General features: G+C 48.1%; 2 protein-coding genes across 5 annotated transcripts; one reads left to right on the top strand and one right to left on the bottom strand.

Moving 5' to 3' along the window:
• Positions 1-2,842: 2,842 nt before the first annotated feature.
• Positions 2,843-13,753, top strand: tpp2 (tripeptidyl peptidase 2). Of its 3 annotated transcripts, XM_067260261.1 has the most exons (28): positions 2,843-3,035; positions 3,822-3,950; positions 4,040-4,135; positions 4,265-4,369; positions 4,568-4,692; positions 4,992-5,155; positions 5,318-5,472; positions 5,589-5,665; positions 5,746-5,873; positions 6,283-6,531; positions 6,709-6,996; positions 7,187-7,344; positions 7,475-7,551; positions 7,662-7,768; positions 7,923-8,077; positions 8,276-8,392; positions 8,601-8,701; positions 8,801-8,897; positions 9,387-9,524; positions 9,925-10,169; positions 10,362-10,440; positions 11,561-11,599; positions 12,138-12,289; positions 12,426-12,522; positions 12,601-12,731; positions 12,861-13,089; positions 13,240-13,359; positions 13,444-13,753. In XM_067260261.1, exons 1-28 carry the CDS (start codon positions 2,871-2,873, stop codon positions 13,531-13,533), a joined length of 3,813 nt encoding a protein of 1,270 aa, XP_067116362.1. In that variant the 5' UTR covers positions 2,843-2,870; the 3' UTR covers positions 13,534-13,753. The 3 variants fall into 3 exon arrangements, with proteins under 3 accessions (XP_067116362.1, XP_067116363.1, XP_067116364.1); XM_067260262.1 differs by lacking the exon at positions 11,561-11,599 and having other exon boundaries at positions 13,444-13,752; XM_067260263.1 differs by lacking the exons at positions 12,426-12,522; positions 12,601-12,731; positions 12,861-13,089; positions 13,240-13,359; positions 13,444-13,753 and adding an exon at positions 11,983-12,029 and having other exon boundaries at positions 12,138-12,284.
• Positions 13,754-15,779: 2,026 nt separating this feature from the next.
• Positions 15,780-20,218, bottom strand: LOC136966012 (uncharacterized). Of its 2 annotated transcripts, none has more exons than XM_067260351.1 (8): positions 20,196-20,218; positions 19,843-20,026; positions 19,557-19,702; positions 19,034-19,178; positions 17,652-18,599; positions 17,382-17,539; positions 17,152-17,269; positions 15,780-16,947 (listed from the first exon to the last, which is right to left on the bottom strand). In XM_067260351.1, exons 2-8 carry the CDS (start codon positions 20,024-20,026, stop codon positions 16,562-16,564), a joined length of 2,085 nt encoding a protein of 694 aa, XP_067116452.1. In that variant the 5' UTR covers positions 20,196-20,218; the 3' UTR covers positions 15,780-16,561. The 2 variants fall into 2 exon arrangements, with proteins under 2 accessions (XP_067116452.1, XP_067116453.1); XM_067260352.1 differs by having other exon boundaries at positions 19,034-19,151.
• Between the last annotated feature and the right edge of the window lie 283 nt (positions 20,219-20,501).

Below are 20,501 nucleotides of genomic sequence, written 5' to 3'. Positions count from 1 at the left end.
GGCGGGGCACATTACCTTCTCCTCAACTGATTGAGTGCCGATGGGCAAACGTCATACAAAGGGCGGGTTCAGAACGAGGCTCAGCGCAGTGTTTGACACTGGTTTGGCAGCGTTTTCAACAAGGCGCACTCGAACAGGATTGGGACAAACATGTTTAATTCGAATTCAAAACGGTTGGAAAAACAACGCCAGATAGTGATAAATCTTGACCTGGTGATAAATTTAGCCTAGGGCGCCAAATGTGCTAGGACCGCTACTGCTTAGAACACATCTTCATGGCCCATATAGCCTATAACATGCTGACAGAAAGGTCCCATACAGGAATAAATGAATAAAACAGAAAAAAAATCGATCCAACTTGGATAAAGTGATGGTGATAACATGACCGAATGGATTTAAGAGCCACACTGGGCTGACCACGTTAGTCCATAATTGAGCAATAAGCTCACTTGATTGTCTTTTTGATGTCCCCTCCACATAGGATTAGTATCTCCAACCATCTCTGTGTGCCTCCAATTATTGAGAACTTCACTAACCAATCGTCCAAAGGAGAGAGATTGAGTCGCTCTCGGGACGGTTGCCGCCGCCGCGATGCAAGCCAAGGCAGCGGGATTAGCCGTGATTCCTTTAGAACAGCCGTAAATCTTATTAAACATCTCACCCTCACGTCATCCTACCAGTTCTACAAACACACCCGAGTAACTTAAGAGTATCTAGAACCTTGTAGAACACAATTCTAGCATTTAGGTGAAACACTTAGGCCTATAACCTTGTAAAAGACTCACCTTGAAACGGAAGTGTTCTATAATCAGGATTGTATTGTGAAATGACACCTAATGGTTCATTGACATATTGTCAAGTCCAACACTAGCATATTCAGAGCAGCTGGGATGTATAACCATAGGAAATTCAACATGGGTTTTATTTATATGCCATTGTTGTTCCCTACCACAAGTTGAAGACGAATCTGAACAAAGGGAAGCAGTTCTGTGGTAGAGGATGATGATAACTGCATACATTGAGAGGATGCATGAGAGCTGTTCAAGACAAGCTTTCACGCCAGAGCATGGCGACAACGCCCTGTGGTAAACCACGGGCCTGCTTGTGTTTGAGAGTGAGAAACAGACAACATTTTGCATAAAGTACACACACACACACACACACACACAAATGTATGCATTTCATAACATGAACATGAACATAGCTTCATATATACACACTATGGCAGCAACTTATTATACAGAGTAAGGATGTAATCTCTCAAATACACAAACATCCATTCATCCTGTGTGTGTGTGTGTGTGTATGTGTGTGTGGCACACTGAGCCATTGACAGAGACAGAAAGGGGACAGATGTTCAGTTTAAGCAGATTAATGGAGGGATGCACATCACTGTTTTAATACCATAAACACCAAAGGCCACAAGAGAGCATGGGTGGGGCATCTCTAAAAACAACTATGCAACTGTATCCTCTTGCACCACAAATAGTTTACATACACATGTTTCTCTCTCTTTCTGTCCAGAGAGGTACATTTTAAAGAGAAACAGATAAATAGACACACATGTTGACCAGATGGTGAACCCAAATGTTCATCCTTGCTATAGTGGCAATAGCATATATGTGGGAAAGCATTGCATCCAATACACAAATAACTGGCAGTATCTCTTTATTCAAAAAGTGAAGTATGTGATATAGAACAGAAAGTCTCAAACCCATTTTAACGTAACTGATTTCAGGATGCATACTTTGACAACCTTTACTCTCTCACTCCACCTCCTTTCTCTCTTTCCTAGTCTGAGGACTGTTGGTGACAAGGAACAACATGGGGGTTGAGGATCGAATGGAGCCCTGATCATACTGTTTTCCCTTTTTTCTCTCCTTGAGGCATTTCACGGGCAATTACACATGACTTTCTTACCACCTGTTTTTCCCTCCCTAAAACACAACACAAAGAGATGACAAGTCAAGAGGAGGGGAGAGGAGGACAGGAAAGGAAAGGGGAGATGACCGGGATTATGGGATGAGGGATGGAAAAGGGAACATTAAAGGGGATATTAAAAGACGTACTGTAATGGAGAAGGACAGAGAGGCAAGAAGAGAAGAAAAATATCAATATGGTCAAATTTAAGGACTCATGAGATCTTGACAGTGAGCCCAACATCACATTTAGCTATGTGATGTTGGGCTGTTGCAGACAAGTTCAGATTTTGATTGTAAATATTTTGTTAACCTAAAAGAGGCACATGCACAATCAAATAAACACTTTTTTCAAGCGCGTTTGTCATGAGTGCTGTTTGGAAAATGCCCCAGGCTAAACATGGAGTTTATGAACTAGGTGACCTTGTCTAGCTCCAAACATTTACAAAGATTTTCTTACAGTCTAGCCTACTTATTCCAGAGAAGTCGACTTCAACACAATATTAAGGATGGTACATATGATAACAATGTCTGAAGATGTAGTATGAAGTAAGTTTAACAAAATGTATACTATAATAGTAGCCTATAATGTATGTGGACTTGGACATCATGAACGTCTGTGCAAAATCAATCCCGTGTTCCTTGGGCCCCATCTAGTGTTCGTTAGCACTTTGACAGATTGTTAGGAGAAATTTGCCACTGCTTCTACTTCGTTATTTAGAAAGTAACCAACTTAACGGAAACTCCGGCCATTCATTATTAAATTAAAGTGCTTAATTTATGCAAGTTAAGAATTAATTAAGGTAATTATGTATGCTAAGTCAAGCTAACTTAATTGTGTCCTGTCCCTTTAACGTTCCTCCCTGCCGGTAACTTGGATCTTGCTTTGTAACGGCTGGCTGTCGTCTTCCCCATTTCGCTGCTTTGTTTTCATTGTCACCCCGTTTGACCATGGCTGCTCATTCTACCGAAGAACCGTTTCCCTTTCACGGGTTACTCCCCAAAAAAGAGACAGGTGCCGCGTCCTATCTAACCAGGTTCCCCGAGTACGATGGACGGGGTGTTCTCATTGCTATTCTCGACACTGGCGTGGACCCTGGGGCCCCGGGCATGCAGGTAAATCTAGGCCGGTGCTGTTATAGAACAGTAGGCCCCGCTACCCAATGAGAACCTGCTAGCTAGCTAACGTTAACTGCTTAGCAATCGGCATTTGAAAACGTTTGACAGCTGACTATGTTTTTAGTGTCGCCTTTCGGTTGGTATGTGAATGAAGCCTTGATAGCTTGCTGGCGGAATCTGGGTTTATTCTGACATATCAGACTTAAATGAGGTTGTTGCTAGCACCGATAGCAGCGAGCTAGCTAGCAGTCAAATCAGAAGGTGAGGAAAACTATATAGCTAGACGACAGTACATGGAAGCAAAATTTAATAATACATGTATATAACGCTACTGACTATCTTGTTATCTATTCACTGCACTTGGTTTTCTTTAAAAGTGACGTGTCCCCTTAGAAAGAAAAACTGATTTATGTTTTTTGTTATGTTAGTTTATCAAGTGTCAGCACCCATATTTGCAAGTCACTGACAGGCACTGACTACTTGTCTGTGGTAAGGTAGTTAAACTTGGAAGAGGATCAAGCATCTGTTGACAGTTATCACCAGGGCTGTCAGAGGCCTTGACTTACAAGCTAACATTACTAGAAGTCTCATTCACAGAAAGACCCTGTCCATGTCCCTGATGATTCAATTCCCACCATTAAAATATATGCATGGAAATACAGTATCAGTATTCACTTTCAGCCTAGCGATCTATATTTGTCTATTTTTCCAAATTAGTTTAGGTTTCCCTCTTTATTTCGGAAAACGATCAGTTACTGACTGTCCTTTTCTCCTGTCCCATAGACGACAACAGAGGGAAAGCCGAAGATTGTTGACATCATCGATACCACAGGAAGTGGCGATGTCAACATGTCCACGGTGGTGGAACCCAACGACGGAACACTGGCGGGGCTCTCTGGCAGGACGCTAAAGGTCGACGCCGGCACATGACGTCCTGCACACCGTTTTCCTATCCCATGATCACACAGCCCATAACGCACACTTCTCACTCTGTCTCCTAGATCCCCCCTGGTTGGGTCAATCCATCAGGGAAGTATCACATCGGAGTCAAAAATGGTTACGAGTTCTTCCCCAAAGCTCTTAAAGAGAGAATACAGGTAAATGCAGTGTTGATTCGTACACAGCATTTGCGAAGGGCGGAATGTTTCTGTGTGCAGGACAGATGCACGTCCATGAAGAAGATCGCGGCTTTTGGTGTTGACGTGTGTTGTATTGTCAACCTACAGAAAGAGCGTAAGGAGAAGATGTGGGACCCGGCACACAGAGCTGCTCTAGCCGAGGCGAGCCGCAAGACAGAGGAGTTTGAACTCGCTCACCCCTCCCCCTCACAGGTCGGAACTGCTGACAAACAGCTGGAGTGCTGGCTTGTGTGTGTGTGTGTTAATAAAGTGACCCTCTGGCTTTGTGTGTGTGTGTTAGTATAACCTGACCCTTTGGCTGTGTGTGTGAGTGTGTGAGTATAACCTGACCCTTTGGCTGTGTGTGTGAGTGTGTGAGTACAACCTGACCCTCTGGCTGTGTGTGTTCAGACAGAGAAGCTGCAGAAGGAGGAGCTCCAGTGCCAGTCTGAGCTGCTGGCCTCTCTGGAGAAGAAGTACAGCGATCCGGGGCCAGTCTATGACTGTGTCCTCTGGCAGGACGGCCTGACCTGGAGGTGAGAGCAGCCTGCTGCTTAGTCCCTAAGGACTAGCTAACGCCCATTCATCCTTCCCTGCCTTTCCTAGCCCCTTTTATTCCTTATCTTTACCTCCTTCCCTTTTCCCTACCTTCTCTTCATTCATTCCTCATCCCGTTCCTCCTGCCTGTTTGACTTCCATCCATCCATCCTGCCTACCAACCTACCGATTTACCTACTTACCTCCTCTCTGCCTTCTCCTCTCTTTTAGTCTATCCTTCCTACTCATCCCTATACCATGTCATCTGTGTGTGTGTGTGTGTGTGTGTGCTCCCCAGGGCTGTGGTGGACACCTCGGAGTGTGGGGAGCTGTCCCAGTGCACTGTGCTGGGCTCCTACAGGGAGAGCCAGGAGTACGCCTCGCTGGGAGAGGCCGAGATGCTCAACTACTCCGTCAACATCTACGACGAGGGGAACACGCTCTGCATCGTCACCAGCGGAGGTGAGGGGACGGGGGGGTCAGGGTTCAAGGTCGGATCAACCCCCCCTGGGTGGGTGGGGGGCTGGTCATCAGACACATCAGTCGGTTGACGGACCGTTTTCGTGGCAGTAATGCTTGAAAAGGAGAGAAATGGACGACATCATCAAATTTGTGTCTTTTTAGGGGCTCATGGGACACACGTGGCGAGCATCGCAGCAGGTCACTTCCCCGATGAGCCGGAGAGAAATGGCATTGCCCCGGGCGCCCAGATCCTCGCCTTGAAGATCGGAGACACCCGCCTCAGCACCATGGAAACAGGAACAGGACTCATCCGTGCTGTAAGCTGCCATTCTCCCTCTCCTCCTTCCATCTGTGTCCTCTACTCATCCCTCTAATCATCCCTCCATCCCTCTTTCATTGTGTCCTGATTACTCATTCTCTCTTATCTCTGTAGATGATTGAGGTAATCAACTACAAGTGTGACCTGGTCAACTACAGCTATGGGGAAGCCACACACTGGCCCAACTCAGGGTGAGTGTGTGTGTGTGTGTGTGCATGTGTAAATACAGAAGACTTTACGTGTGTGTTTTAATGGCTTCTTCCCATCACAGGAGGATCTGCGAGGTGATCACAGAGGCGGTGCAGAAACACAACGTGTTGTTTGTGTCGAGTGCCGGTAACAACGGCCCCTGTCTGTCCACTGTGGGCTGTCCTGGGGGCACCACCAGCAGTGTGATAGGTTAGTACACACACACACACACACACATTTACAGACACACACCAACACTCTCTCTGTCTCTCACCTTGTCACTCACACACACACACACAAAAACTCACATTTACAGACACACACCAACACTCTCTCTGTCTCTCACCTTGTCACTCACACACACACACACACACACACACACACACACACACACACACACACACACTCACATTTACAGACACACCAACACTCTCTCTGTCTCTTACCTTGTCACTCACACACACACACACACAAACACTCACATTTACAGACACACACCAACACTCTCTCTGTCACTCACACACACACACACACACACTCACATTTACAGACACACACCAACACTCTCTGTCTCTCTGTCACACACACACTCACTCACGCCCATCTCTCTGTGTCTCAGGTGTGGGGGCGTACGTGACCCCTGACATGATGGTGGCGGAGTATTCCCTGAGGGAGAAGCTGCCCCCCAACCAGTACACCTGGTCCTCCCGGGGCCCCAGCACTGACGGGGCCCTGGGGGTCAGCATCAGCGCCCCGGGGGGGGCCATCGCCTCCGTGCCCAACTGGACGCTCCGGGGCACCCAGCTCATGAACGGCACCTCCATGTCCTCCCCCAACGCCTGCGGAGGCATCGCACTGGTGCTCTCAGGTGGGAACGAGTGTATACACACACACATACGCAATTCTTTCATGGAGATAAAGTATACCTATCTATATATGTGTGTGTGTGGGGGGGGGGCGCTGTGTATACAATTATAGTGTATGTTCTGAAGCGGATTTTTGCCGTGTGTGTATTTATGTGTGTATACTAACGTGTGTGTGGCAGGCCTGAAGCAGACCGGGGTGCGCGTGTCCGTCCCGGCGGTGAGGAGGGCCCTGGAGAACACGGCCATGAAGGTGGACGACATCGAGGTGTTCGCCCAGGGCCACGGCATCATCCAGGTGGACAGGGCGTTAGACTACCTCACCCAGCATGCCGCCCTCCCCACCAGCAACCTGGGCTTCGCCATCACCGTGGGGTCCCAGCGGGGCATCTACCTCAGGGACCCCGCCCACGTCCTGGCGCCCTCGGACCACGGGGTCGGCATCGAGCCCATCTTCCCCGAGAATACAGGTACACACACACACACGCGCTTGTGTTTGGATGTTGATTTGGATAAAAGCACCTGCTAAATGAATATAATTTAAATATATATATATATTCAATTTAGTTTTAGATAAAAAAGTAGTGCCCTGTGTATAAGCGTAGAAACGGAAAGGATTTACCTCTGCTGTGCTGATTGGTCCCTGTCTGTGTGTCCCAGAGAACACGGAGCGCATCTCCCTCCAGCTGCACCTGGCCCTCACGTGCTCCGCCCCCTGGGTGCAGTGCCCCTCCCACCTGGAGCTCATGAACCAGTGTCGCCACATCAACATCCGCGTCGACCCCCTGGGGCTCCGAGAGGGGCTGCATTACACCGAGGTACGGAGGGGGAGGATGAGGAGGGGGGAGGAGGGGGAGGGGGAGGAGGAGGGAACAGTCAGGAGGAATGAGAAGGTGTAGGACCGGATGGTGCTGGTTCCACAACATGTTGCTGGTGTGTGCCCCTCAGGTGTGTGGCTACGACACGGCAGCCCCCAGCTCGGGCCCTCTGTTCCGAGTCCCCATCACTGTCATCATCCCCACCAAGTAAGCAGCACCACCCCTGCGACTGAAGCCTCCCTCATGCTGCAGTACATACCTCAGCGTGTGAAGGGCGAGGTGTGTGTGTGTGTGATCATTGTGTCCGTCCCCTGCAGGGTCAGTGAAGGCCGGAACCAAGAGGTGACCTTCACAGACGTCCACTTCAGACCAGGGCAGATCCGCCGACATTTCCTCACAGTCCCTCAGGGAGCTTCCTGGGCAGGTGGGTGTGGGGGTGTGTGGGGGTGTGTGGGGGGGTGTGGGCGTTAGCAAGAAAGTGACACATTTGTCGAAGCCTTGCTTTGAGCTGTAAGTAGAGACCATCTGTGCATTATTTAAGTGTGACTAATCTTTTATCCCCTCCCTCCCTCCCTCAGAGATCACCCTGACGTCTCACTCAGTTGACGTGTCGTCCAAGTTTGTTCTCCACGCGGTTCACCTGGTCAAGCAGAAGGCCTACAGAGCCAACGAGTTCTACAAGTTCTCCTCTCTCCTGGAGAAAGGCTCTCTGACTGAGGCCTTCCCTGTGCTGGTACAGAGGCCCTCTACACACACACACACACAATATCCTCAACTGACACACTGATCCTACCCACACTGACATTGAACACTCAATCCACTTGGTGGTGCATTTGGAAAACACACACTCTTTACAGGTGTAAACTGTGCTGGGTGAAGTTCTGGTCTTAACTGTGTGTGTGTATGTGTGTGTGTGTGTGTCCTCTTGCAGTCGGGCCGGACGGTGGAGCTGTGTATCGCCCGCTGGTGGGCCAGCCTTGGTGACGTGAACGTGGAGTACAGCATCTCCTTCCATGGCCTCACAGTCTCTCCCTCTCCCTTACACATAGTGAGTACACACACACACGCCAGCTTGGCTATCCCTCCTTCATCCGGCACACACACATACCTCCCCCTCCACCCATAGCACACACATGATGAGTATACCATCCCACCCTGCCATGTACACCAACACCCCCCCCCCCCCCGTGCATGCCCACTCAAGCGTGGGTAGTCAGCACCCTTCTCATAGCCGACTGTCTGACTTTCTCTCCCAGCATGCCTCAGAAGGCGTGACCAGCTTCGACGTGTTGTCCCCCCTGCGGTACGAGGACGTGTCTCCCAGCATCACCCTCAAGGCCTGGGTCCAGCCCCTCAGGTACGCGCACACACACACACACACACACAACCATTCATATCAAGCAATGTCATTTTATTCAACACCTGCTGTGTGTGTGTGTGTGTTGTGCTCCACCAGGCCCCTCAGCTCCAAGACCAAGGCCCTGGGCCTCAGAGATGTGCTGCCCAACAACAGACAGCTCTACGAGATCGTCCTCACCTACAGCTTCCACCAGGTACACAGCCACACTGTTAGACAAATCAAGTAGTGCCCAGAGTCGCTGGAGTCGAGGCAGTTTATTTCTCGCGGCATGCAGCAAGGAGACAAGTCGATGGTGGTACAAAGTTGTCTGAGGAACTGTCAGTCTCCTTTTATCCTGAAGTTCTCGCGCGCGCGTGTGTGCGCGTCTTGGGAAACTTCATCTTCAGTTTGGAGTGGAAATTTCAATATGGAGTTAGACCCTGGTTCCAACACAATATGGAGTTTGACATCTGTTTAGCTTATTTGCTAAGTGAAAAATCTTTACATGCTGAGTAAAGGTCAGCATGTTAAAGTAAGCTTGTGGTTGCAACTATGAGGGGTTCCTCTTTCTGAACAGTATTCTTTTAAGCTCGCATAACACGCACATAGCAATATTTCTCACACACACAGACACCCACGCGCGTGTGAGCATGCACATGTGCATGCGTGTGCCTCACCTCTCCCCTCCCCCCCCCCCACGCAGCCTAAGAGCGGGGAGGTGACCCCCAGCTGCCCCCTGCTGTGTGAGCTGCTGTACGAGTCAGAGTTTGACAGCCAGCTGTGGATGCTGTTCGACCAGAACAAGAGACTGCTGGGGTCTGGAGACGCCTACCCGCACCAGGTAAACACCCCTCCACTGCACCACCAACACACCCACTGCACCACCAACACACCCACTGCACCACCAACACACCCACTGCACCACCAACACACCCACTGCACCACCAACACACCCACTGCACCACCAACACACCCACTGCACCACCAACACACCCACTGCACCACCACTGCACCACCAACACACCCACTGCACCTCCACTGCACCACCAACACACCACCGCAACTCTCCACGCACGCTCACTACGCTCACGACTACCTTTTGAATTCAGTTTTTTTTACGCTTGAATATTAACACAAACAAAACATCCATGCCTAGAGTGAGCGTGTGTGTGCCACACTCGAGGTTTGTCCAGGTGTGTCCGGTCTCAGGTGTGCTTCTAACCCCCGCCCCCCTCCTCCAGTACTCTCTGAAGCTGGAGAAGGGCGACTACACGGTGCGTCTGCAGGTGCGCCACGAGCAGGCCGGCGAGCTGGAGCGCCTGAAGGACCTGCCCTTCGTGGTGTCCCACCGCCTGTCCACCACGCTCAGCCCCGACGTGTACGAGACGCACCGCGCCGCCCTCGCCGCCAAGAAGAAGGCCAACTCCCTCACCCTGGTGCCCGGGGCCACCCAGCCCTTCTACGTCGCCGCCCTGCCCGACGACAAGTGAGTCCACGCGGTCTGCCTTCTCTCCTCCCGACCCTCAGCTGGGCCCTGTTGACGATTGGATGAGAATGCGTTGGATTTTGTTTTTTTTTGCCATCGTGGAATTTTCCGTGTGTGCGTTTTGTGAACTTATCTCTCTGTTTCTCTCTCTCTCTCCCTCCCTCTCCCCATCCTTGTCTTCTCCTCCTCCAGGATCCCTAAGGGGACTAGTCCAGGGTGTTATCTGACCGGCTCCCTTGTTGTACCCAAGAGCGAATATGGCAAGAAAGCAGTGAGTTGCCCCTTCTCCTGTCAATCAGTAGATCCTCAACACTCACATTGGCTTGCTCCTTCCAAGTCCCTCCCTTTGTCAATCTCCCTGACCTATCAGAAGCTTTGCCGGCCACTGGCCTCTATCCTTTGTTTATTTAGCTGTTGCTTTGCTGCACTTCAATGAGCGGGGTTTGAATATTTTGTGCTACTGGTTCCAGTGCTCAGACATTGCCTGTCCAGTGAAATGTGAACTATCTAACAACCATAACTTGTGCAACGGGCGGGACCTTTCCGCCCTGTCATACAGGGACGTGATTGGTGGTTGCAGCTGTCCGTCTGTGTCGCTTGTGTTTGTCACGGTTACGGAGCTAAAACAGCGCCCTGAGATCCCGTTCAGGGATCAGATCTGTTTTTGATCCGCTCTCTGAAGGCTAGATCTGAGGTGAGCCGTTGACCGCTGAACGGATCAATCATATCATCTGCCGTATCCCCCCGGTGCCCGCTGACCCTGAGAGATATCCGCCCTGGCAAATAAACCCCCCCCCCCCTGCTCTCGATGCATGTTTCCCCCCACCTCCCCCTCCGTCCTTCCAGCTTCTCAAAGGAGATCCTTCAAAGCCGCGGGTTTAGTCGCCAGCTGTCCGTCTTGCTAGGATTTCCTGTTGGGGTCTGTCTGTCTGCTGGGATATCCTGTTAGGGGCTGTCTGTCTAGCACACTTCCTGCTTCCCTTCCGCTTCTCTCCGGACCATTCTGTCCGATGTCCCACATCTTGTTTGTGTTTTAAACCATGAAACTTTCGGAGCCAGTCGAGGGGCCAGATATTAGGCAACTACACACTTGCACCACCAGATGGCACTGCTTGCCATTGAAATGAACCAGAGTGAATTCCATCCTTTATGTGATGGAAATAGGTTGTGTAAGCTCGTCAGAGGCATAATTGGGACAGTCCAAAAATAGGTAGGACACAGCCTGTGATAGTTAGCCTGCAAACCTTGTTCGTCCACAAGGAATGGGCTTAAAGGAAGGCTTTAAAAAGATGCCACCAAGAGACAAGATGGAAAAGAGAAAGAAAGTATCCTGGTGTGTGTGTGTGTGTGTGTGTTTCCTCTCTCTTACTGTGTGTTATTCTGACCACCAGGGGCAGGCCTCTGCAAAACGACAAGGAAAATTTAAAAAGGTACTGGGCTTGAAAACCACTGTCAACACACAGGAGATGATATGACCATGTTCTAGAGAACTCTGTGAACTGGTAACGGAGTGAGCTAATGTTCTAGAAGCACAGTCAGTTAGTCTATATACATATACTGTATAAACTCTTATTAGATTTTTGTAAAGGGTGAAGCAGACTACACATGGGTCTGGATAACTCTTAATAGATTTTGATTCTAGGCACCAATGGGATAGTCTCCAGCCAATAGGCTAAGTTTAGCTGTGTTTTATTCCAGGTAAGTCCTATTTGTCCCGGTGGTCTGTTAAGCAGCAAGGAGTTTATACTACAACCAGTCTAGTACCAGCTCTTCACTAACCTGAACATTAAGGGTTAACCTGTTTGGTCCTTAGGTCTGTCCTTGTCTGGTTGGGTCTGCATGTACACAGGAGCGAGTGTGGTAGGGTTTTTTTTTTAGTGGAGGTTTTGTAGAGGCTCATGGGTAATGTAGTCCCTGGGAAGTTCAGCATGGTCAACCTCCCCGTGTTTTCTGTCTCTCTGTCTCCAGGACATGGTGCCGGTGGTCTACCATCTGATCCCTGCCCCCAACAAACCCAAGAACGGGGGGAAGGAGAAGGAGAAGGACGGAGAGAAGGAGAAGGATGTCAAGGAGGAGTTCACCGAGGCCCTAAGGGACCTGAAGATCCAGTGGATGACGAAGTGAGTGTGGAGAATGGGCTTGTCTGCCTCTTAGCTTTAGCACCTTCACTGGAGACTTGTTTATATTCTCTGTCTCTCTCTCTCTCTCTCTCTTTCTCTGTCTCTCTCTCCCTTTCTCTCTCTCTCTGTCTCTCAGGCTGGACACCAGTGCTCTGTATGATGAGCTGAAGGAGAGCTGCTCTGGGTACCTGCCCCTGCATGTACAGAGGCTGCACCAGCTGGACTCTGAGAAGGTAACGCACACAGAAGGAGCAGTGCTCGACCGAGGTGATTTAGTCACACCGTAACCTCCCCTGGCTGTGTCCCTCCAGGAGCGTTTGAAGCACCTGGGGGAGATTGTCGCGGCAGCAGACGTGGTGCTGGCTCAGATCGACCAGACGGCCCTGGCCGTCTACCTCACCATGAAGACCGACTCGCGACCAGACGCTGCTACCATCAAGAGGTACTGCCCGATGTTCATCCTCCCCATAGTCCCCCCCCACATACACACACACACACACACACACTCTTGAGTATGACCACACACCGTTAATAAAATGCATGTGTGTGTGTGTTTGCCCGTGTTTTCCAGTGACATGGAGAAGCAGAAGGCGTCCCTGCTGGACGCCATGTGCAGGAAGGGCTGTGCCCTGGCCGACCAGCTCCTCCAGCCCCCCGGGCCCCAGGACGGGGCGGGCGCCGGGGAGGCCTCCGAGGAGGCCGAGGTGAGCAGCTCAGATGATCCCCAGGAGGCCAGGGGGAAGGCCCTCAGCGAAACCTTCTGGGAGGTGCAGAAATGGGCAGAGCTGACCGACGCTAAGGTGAGCTTGTCCAGGAGGAGGTGTGTTGAAAGCGGCGCCAGGTAGATTTTAGGACCCAGTGTATGTTTCTATTGAGACACATGCAATTCCCTTCAAACCACGTTGGTGTGACTGTGAATCCACTAAATGTTGTTTGTGCTCCTTCTGCAGGTGTTGATGTTCTCATACAAACACGCGCTGGTCAACAAGATGTACGGCAGGGCCCTGAAATACTCCTCCAAGATAGTCGAGGACAAACCCAGTAAAGACAACCTGAAGAACTGCATCCAGGTAAGAGACAGAATGAAACCTACCTTTGCCTCCTAGAATATGGCCGCCTTCCTGTGTAGTGACCTCACTTCCTGTGGTTTACAGCTGATGAAGCACCTGGGATGGACACACAGCGCCACCTTCACAGAGAACTGGCTCCCCATTATGTACCCGACAGACTATACATCCTTCTAAACACACACACTCACACACACACACTCTCACACACACACACACACACACACACACAGGATGGGTTGTACATGGCTCACGCATGATCACCCAGGGATTCCATCTTTCCATGGTCACATCAGACCTCTGCAAACCACGGTGACGTCTCTTCAAGTCTGGGACACTAACCCGTCCCCCCGGAGAGGAAGCTGCTACTCCCCCACCCCCCCCCCCCCCACCCCCACCCCACCCCCCACACACACGCACCCCCACCCCCTCACGAGGGAGCAGCACTGAGTCTGCTGTGTGTCAGTGTTGCCACTCTCTCATCCAGGTGCCTTCCGATCAGTACCTTACGTTAGCGGGAGGACCAGTGTGCTCCTCTGTCTCTGTCAAGCGGCAGACTCTGTCGTGTGACTCGGGGGGGGGCCCCCCGCTCACCACTCCCAATGCTCATTCAATCACCCTCCATTCAACTCCATTGACACACTGTATCTTGTTTTATATTTCGCCGTGGCTATAAAGAGATTACTTCAACTCCAACCGCTTTACAGACCTTACTATCACAAACCTCTGTGTAGAAGCTAACGTCATTGTGGATGAAGAGACTTTGGGGGGGCAGGTTGTCCCAGAACTGGACTATCTGATGTTCTCTTTTAATCCAGGACGGTTATTGATGCTCGTCTGAGATCCTAACCCATTATGTACAGATCTGTGTGTAGATGATCGTCAAGCGAAGATGCGTGTTTGAATCTATAAACGTGATGTTTTCTTATTTTTCTCTCAGCAACGTTCTAACGGTTGTGCACCACCGTCACAAAGCTACATTGTGTAGAAATGTACATACACATTATAGCCATGTACAGACATGTCTATGAAACAAACACAACTATAAAGAGGCAATATAACTAGACAGGAAAGTAGTGGTTGTTCTCCCGACTGTATTTTAAATGTATGCATGTCATGTAAAGGAAACAGTCGGCTTCATTTAGAAACTGCTCACATATTTTTTAGTTTAAGATTTTTAATCTCTGAAAACCCTCATGGCTTAGTTTCCCGAGAGCCCTCTGTGACTGTGTTTGGGATTGAGAGTGTGTGACCTGTGACACATTGAAGGGTAGGACAAGGGACACATCAGAGTGATCCCTATACTTAAGTGTATTAAACCCTTGAAAAAACACTGCAGATGTCTTGTAATTTGAAACTAGTTTGTTTGCAGCATAACTGTGAAGTTTACATCCGCTTTGAAGCATCGTACGTAAGGTTGGATCAAATTGAGCTTGGATTTTTCTCTCTGTCTTTTACGGCGTGTTCTTCCCTGTGGAATCCCTGGACTAATGTCCCCCTTCGGCAAAGGGAGCAGTGGGTTTCGAGCCTTTACCCCCCAATGGTCTGTTTTGTTGCAGATTTGAGAGAAGAGGATTGGTGCCATCATATCTAATGTAGATGAAATGCCTGGTGGATTCTAGTTCCATCTTGCTTGCATCCAGACCGTCAAATCAATCGAATCAAAAATGTTCTTGTAATGCCCTTTTTTCAAAGCAGTGTCACAGAGGGCTTCACATCCGCCCACAGAACTGCCCCTCAGCCAACCTCCACCCTCAGGGGTTCCCCCACCCTTCAGATCTACAGCATACACCACTGTTAACGCTCAACAGGAATATAGAGTACTTCTCTACTTCATTCGAACACATTTTCCTTCCAGATTTCCCTTTGCCTCCACCCCCTTTTTTTTTAAACTGTAATCAAAGCGTTTGGGTTTTGGTTTCTGACTAATGTTCAGGGTTCAGCTGTCTTTTGTGTTGCCAATGACAGTTCTCCGAAAATGGCCTTAACTTTCACCAAGGGACTCTACCGTCCAAATACTCCAGCCAGAACCCTCATATCTCTCACTCTGTGGGGTCTGCAAAAGACCTTTCATGGTATATTTATGGATGTCTTGTATTTATATTTAGAATGAAACTAGTCAATGCCAATATTTTAAAGAATGCTATGATTTTGAGGATATGTACGTAGTATTATTTTGTATCCATTCTTCCTCTGCGACATACAGAAAGTATCTATACCACCTCGCTATTTTGTTATCGCAGTAAATGTATGGAATAATGTCCACAAACTGGGGATAAATTCTAAATAAAAGGATTTGGAAGAATAATAGTATTTTTTGTGGATTCTAATTGTTCCGACTACTGCATCAGTCAGTCAATGTGTATGCTATAAATCTGTATTGTATGACATACTGGTCTATCACACAACCAAGTCAACACGTACATCTCATTTAATATAATATCAAAACCACTTTTTCATCAGCCATAACATGTAAAAAAGCTGTAAACATCAAAGTATTGAATGTCGTATTCTTTTTAAATACCGACCATGCTGTAAACCATGCTTACATTGAGAGAGACCAGATCTATGACTATTTGAGAAAAATATCAGATAATTACTAAGTTAGGATGACTATTTACTATTTGTATCTACAGTATATCCAATTATTCTTTTTTTAGAGGTGTTCAAGTGCAGAAAGGCACAAAGCCAGCCTTGTCCTTCTCCCTCTATTTGCCTAGATCTGAGAGGATTTATCAATTATCATCAATCAATTCTTCTAACTCATCAATTGGTCAAAACGATTAAGAAGCACATACTATATCTTACTTTATAGTTTTTCACTGTACCATTAACAGCCACCTTTGTCAAAATTCCAATCTCATCAATAGATGAAAAGCATCACTGTGCTGCATTGTTCAGAAGTAGGCCATGCACTATCTCTAAACCCTTGTTACTCTTGGTTCAACTCATTATATGAAGTTAGATGTGGCCCATGATCAATTCCTAGTGGTCACCAAAGGGGTTCCACAAAGGTTTGTTTAATCTAGGGCCTCCTTTAAAAATGTAAACAGCCTCTGCTTAGTTGTTTTGTAAATTGCACTCGTATGTGGATACCTGTACTGTATGATTAACTTTACTGATATCTGTACTGTAGAGCAGTGACCAAGTTTACATGAATCAACTGCATTCATTCCTTCATTTGACTTGGGACTCGGAAGCATCCCTACTCTCTTGAAGTGGCAAGGAAAAGCTTCACCCCTCCCAGATCAGCCAACTGAGTGGTGTGGAAGGTGTTTTTAAAGTCCTCAGCAAAGTCCAGGTCTGGGGGCAAGCGCACCTTATTGGCCCAGATCAGCTTGGTCCCTGGTTGGCAGAAATACTTCATGGTGGCCAGCAGCTCTTTCAGAAACTTGTGGTGGTACACCACGTCTGCTGCTAGGACGTAGTCGTAGCGGTGGAAAGATTTGGGGAAAGACACTTCCAGGTCATGACCCCAGAAGAGCTCTGCTGTCTGGGGTGTGTGTCTGCAGCGTCCCTCCGTGTTTCTCATCAGGTTTAATCTCATGTTTCTCATGATCTCAGAGATATCTGTGGCTGTTACAGAAGCACCTGGAGACAAATGTTATTGCTTAGATTTCCTTAGACCATCCAACAGTCTCCATAACATTGTGAATAATGGGATGGTAATACAGCAACTCTTTCTTACCTTTTTGGTAGCTAGGTGGATTTGTTAGGGTTTAGTATGGCCCAGGGGATATATTTGACACTTGAAGGGTCACTTGAAGGGAGCCTAAATGAGATTGGACAACTTACCCAGCAAACTGGCCACGATGGATACTAGCCCCGTCCCTGCCCCAAGCTCCAACACAGTCTTGTCCATCATATTGAATTCCTGAGAATTTGTCTCCAAGTAGTGGCAAAGGGCTAACGCCTGCATACGAAAAGTGATGTCACACTTCCATCCTCAATCTCTTCATCAAGCAGGTGATACTGTATTTGCGTTGAATCAATAAAAAGGTTGGCAGTTGTACAATACCACTCACAGCAGGCCACATCACAGCTCCGTAGAGCTCCACCTGGGACTCAAAGATGCCAATTTCTTGGCCCACATAGGTGTACACGTCCTTGCCGAATTTTACAACGGGACATTGGGCCCAGGGTGGCACCTGGACACTGGTTTTCTTGGTGTCCACTGGAACCTCTGCACAGGAATGGAACAGGCCTGTCCATTCAACATCTATGGCCATTGTGACTACTGGACTGTGGTGGTTTGTAAATATTTATTATTATTAATTGTCATTCTCAATACTCACCAATTATGTCTTCATCTGTTGCCACAATGCTGCACTGGGAATCCGTGTTCTCTCTTTCATCATCCTGATAACCTTCATCATCGTGATCCCAGGTCTGCTCCTCCCATGATTGTCCACTCCCCTCATCTTCCTCATCCTCCTCCTCCAATATTTTCCACACTTCTTGTTTTTCTAGTGGTGGTTCTTCTTTATCTGATTTTCTCTTTATTAGGACATCATTCCCTCCACCAGAGACTTCATCTTCAGCAACATCCACCTTCCTGTCCTCCATCCCATCTTCGTCAAAGCATTGCTTTTCCTCGAATTTCTCTTTTTGGTAAACTGCCTTGTTTTCTTGGTCTTTCCTGTCCAAGCCTTCGTGATCTTTCTCACCGTCCTCGACATGAGAAAGTTCCAGATGACATTCCTCCTTCGCTTTCCTCTCGTCCCTGATCTTAACTTCCTGGTCTTTCCCTTCGTCACTCCCCTCCTCATCCTCACAGACAGATGTTTCATCATCAGTGACCTCACCCTCTTGCTCTTCAGTCTCTCGTACTCCTCCTGGAAGGTGGGATTCACTTTCTTCTTCTCGACCCGTTGCCATGAAGATCTTTATATCCTCCACCTCAGCAACCAAGGTAGTGTGGAAGGCCTTTTGGAACTTCTCAGTAAACGTCAGGTCTGATGGAAGGCGCACCTTGTTGGCCCAGATCAGCTTTGTTCCTGGTTGACAGAAATGCTTCATGGTGACTAAAAGGTCATCTAAGGATTGTGTGCTGTAAACCACATCCGATGCCATGATGTAGTCATAGCGGTAGATGGATTTGGGGTAGGTGCAGTCAAGGTCATCACCCCATGTCAGTTCAGCCACCTGGGGTGTGTACCTGCAGCGCCCCCTTGTGTTTTTCATTAAGTTGAATCTCAGATTACCCAGAATCTCTGGAAGATCTGTAGCTGTCACCCAGGAACCTGAGGAGGCCGTTCAGAAAGTTACATTCTCAACTCATTTACCGCCTCAATACTGATACCAGCAAACACACATGGCTCTGAGTTAGCATTGTTAGCAATGCCAGTAGAAGTGATGACATTAGCATTTGAAAAGAACAATCAACATTGAGTTGGCCAGTCCTACAAGTATTGCTAAGAATGCTAACACCTCAAATGCATCATAGGAACTGTACAGTCGATTTCAAACCCATTTGGATGGATCAGCAGAAGTCTAAAGGATTGGCAAAGGAAACCAAATGCTTTACACCTTTAATTCAATCCCCACTGACGAATTATGAAAATATTCCCGAAATAATTGTTGATGATTCTGGTCTTCCACTGCTGGCACAAGTAAACTATATCTGTATGCAGGGGCCCTGTAGCTCAGTTCAGGTTCCACATTCACTTCAACTTACCTAAGAGTGCAGCAACTATGGACACAAGGCCCGTACCTGCTCCTAGCTCCAGTACATATTTGTCCATTAGATTGATCTGTTCACGATTGGTCTCAAGATATTCACAGAGAGCCAATGCCTGCAGGCAACCAGGGTTGTTGTTACTCTGATGATAGTAATGACATTCACCACCTTCCTCATTATAATCATCTTGGAAAAGGGGCACTTGAATCCAAAAATATTTGACACCATGCATATGAAATCATGTATCATTATGCGCAGGCTAGAACATTGGTTGACCTGTTTATGCAAGCCCCCAAACTGTAACCCCCCTAACATGCAAATATGCTAATTCACCCCATCACACTTTTAGCATAACATTAGAAACATAACAATGTTGTTAGTGATATAAACTACATGCTCAATGGATTTTCACTCCAAAACCCAGTTTAGCCGGGTGTTCTCTTCAATGAACTGCCCAGTGTGATGTCATTCTACATGTGTACAGGAGAGAAAAGCTGAGGAATCAAGTACAGTAACTCACCCCTGGCCAGAGCACGCCACCAAAGTGATGAAGTGACTCGTAGATTGTGATATCCAAACCTAGGAAGTGGTATGTTTCTTTATCTTTAAGGGAGTATATATAAGGCTCCCAGCTCCTCTTATTCTGCCCAGTAGAGTCCTGACTGTCTGGAGGAAACAGATCAAAGAAAATATTGTAGCCCGTACATGAATATAGCTGATGTATGCCTCCCGGAACGACTACAATACTAGTTCTGTGTTTTTTAAGGAAATTGACTCAGTGGTTCTCCATGTCTGATCCACCTTACCTTCTGTACGTTTCTCAGTCTCCTCATCAATCTGCTCTTCATTCTCTACCTCCTCCTCCTTCACCACCTCTTCCTCATCCTCCTCTTTCTTCTCTTCCTTCATTACCATAACACGTCCTTCCTCCATCATATCAGCGGTGTCCCTCTCCTCTGGTGCTGTTGTCCACGAAACACCCACAGACATCTGAAGGAAAAAGAGAAGGAATTTCAGACATATCACCAAAAGGTAACTCCGGATCTTTAACCTTCATCCTCCCAATGCCGACTGGCCTCTTTTTGGTTTGACATACCTCTTCGCTCTTTTCAATGTGTCAATATATCCCCAAATTGAGCCCTGTGGAGATTTTACCTACCAGTGCTTTTGTGTCCTTGAGGTGAGGTGAGCTTAGGGTAGACTGTGTCTTGGTCGTCTTGCACCCAGGGTTTTAGAGAATCAGCATCCAGCAAGACACTCCCATCATCACACACAGTCTGACTATATTTAGAGGAGGGTGGCAATGTGAAATCAACACACTAAATCACACACACAGGCTTGCACACAAACCTCCAAACAGATAAACACACACACTTACAAAATGTATTAAACACTCTGTGAGGATGCCAGATTGATAAATGCATTGCCAAGACAAAACATTGTTTGTTTAAGGGGTTGTAACTAT

Source organism: Osmerus mordax, chromosome 22 (assembly GCF_038355195.1).
Source record: "Osmerus mordax isolate fOsmMor3 chromosome 22, fOsmMor3.pri, whole genome shotgun sequence".
Lineage (NCBI taxonomy): Eukaryota > Metazoa > Chordata > Actinopteri > Osmeriformes > Osmeridae > Osmerus > Osmerus mordax.
The sequence above is the reverse complement of the archived record's forward strand: the minus strand, read 5'-3'. Positions and strand labels throughout refer to the sequence as shown.

Coding starts and splice junctions, on each gene's coding strand:
- tpp2 (XM_067260261.1), top strand. CDS start 2,871: ATGGCTGCTCATTCTACCGAAGAACCGTTTCCCTTTCACGGGTTACTC. Junction 4,136..4,264: donor CTCTTAAAGAGAGAATACAG/GTAAATGCAGTG, acceptor GTCAACCTACAG/AAAGAGCGTAAGGAGAAGAT. Junction 10,441..11,560: donor GCGAATATGGCAAGAAAGCA/GTGAGTTGCCCC, acceptor TCTGACCACCAG/GGGCAGGCCTCTGCAAAACG.
- LOC136966012 (XM_067260351.1), bottom strand. CDS start 20,026: ATGTCTGTGGGTGTTTCGTGGACAACAGCACCAGAGGAGAGGGACACC. Junction 19,703..19,842: donor GACTGAGAAACGTACAGAAG/GTAAGGTGGATC, acceptor TGTTTCCTCCAG/ACAGTCAGGACTCTACTGGG. Junction 18,600..19,033: donor CATAGTTGCTGCACTCTTAG/GTAAGTTGAAGT, acceptor CGGCCTCCTCAG/GTTCCTGGGTGACAGCTACA.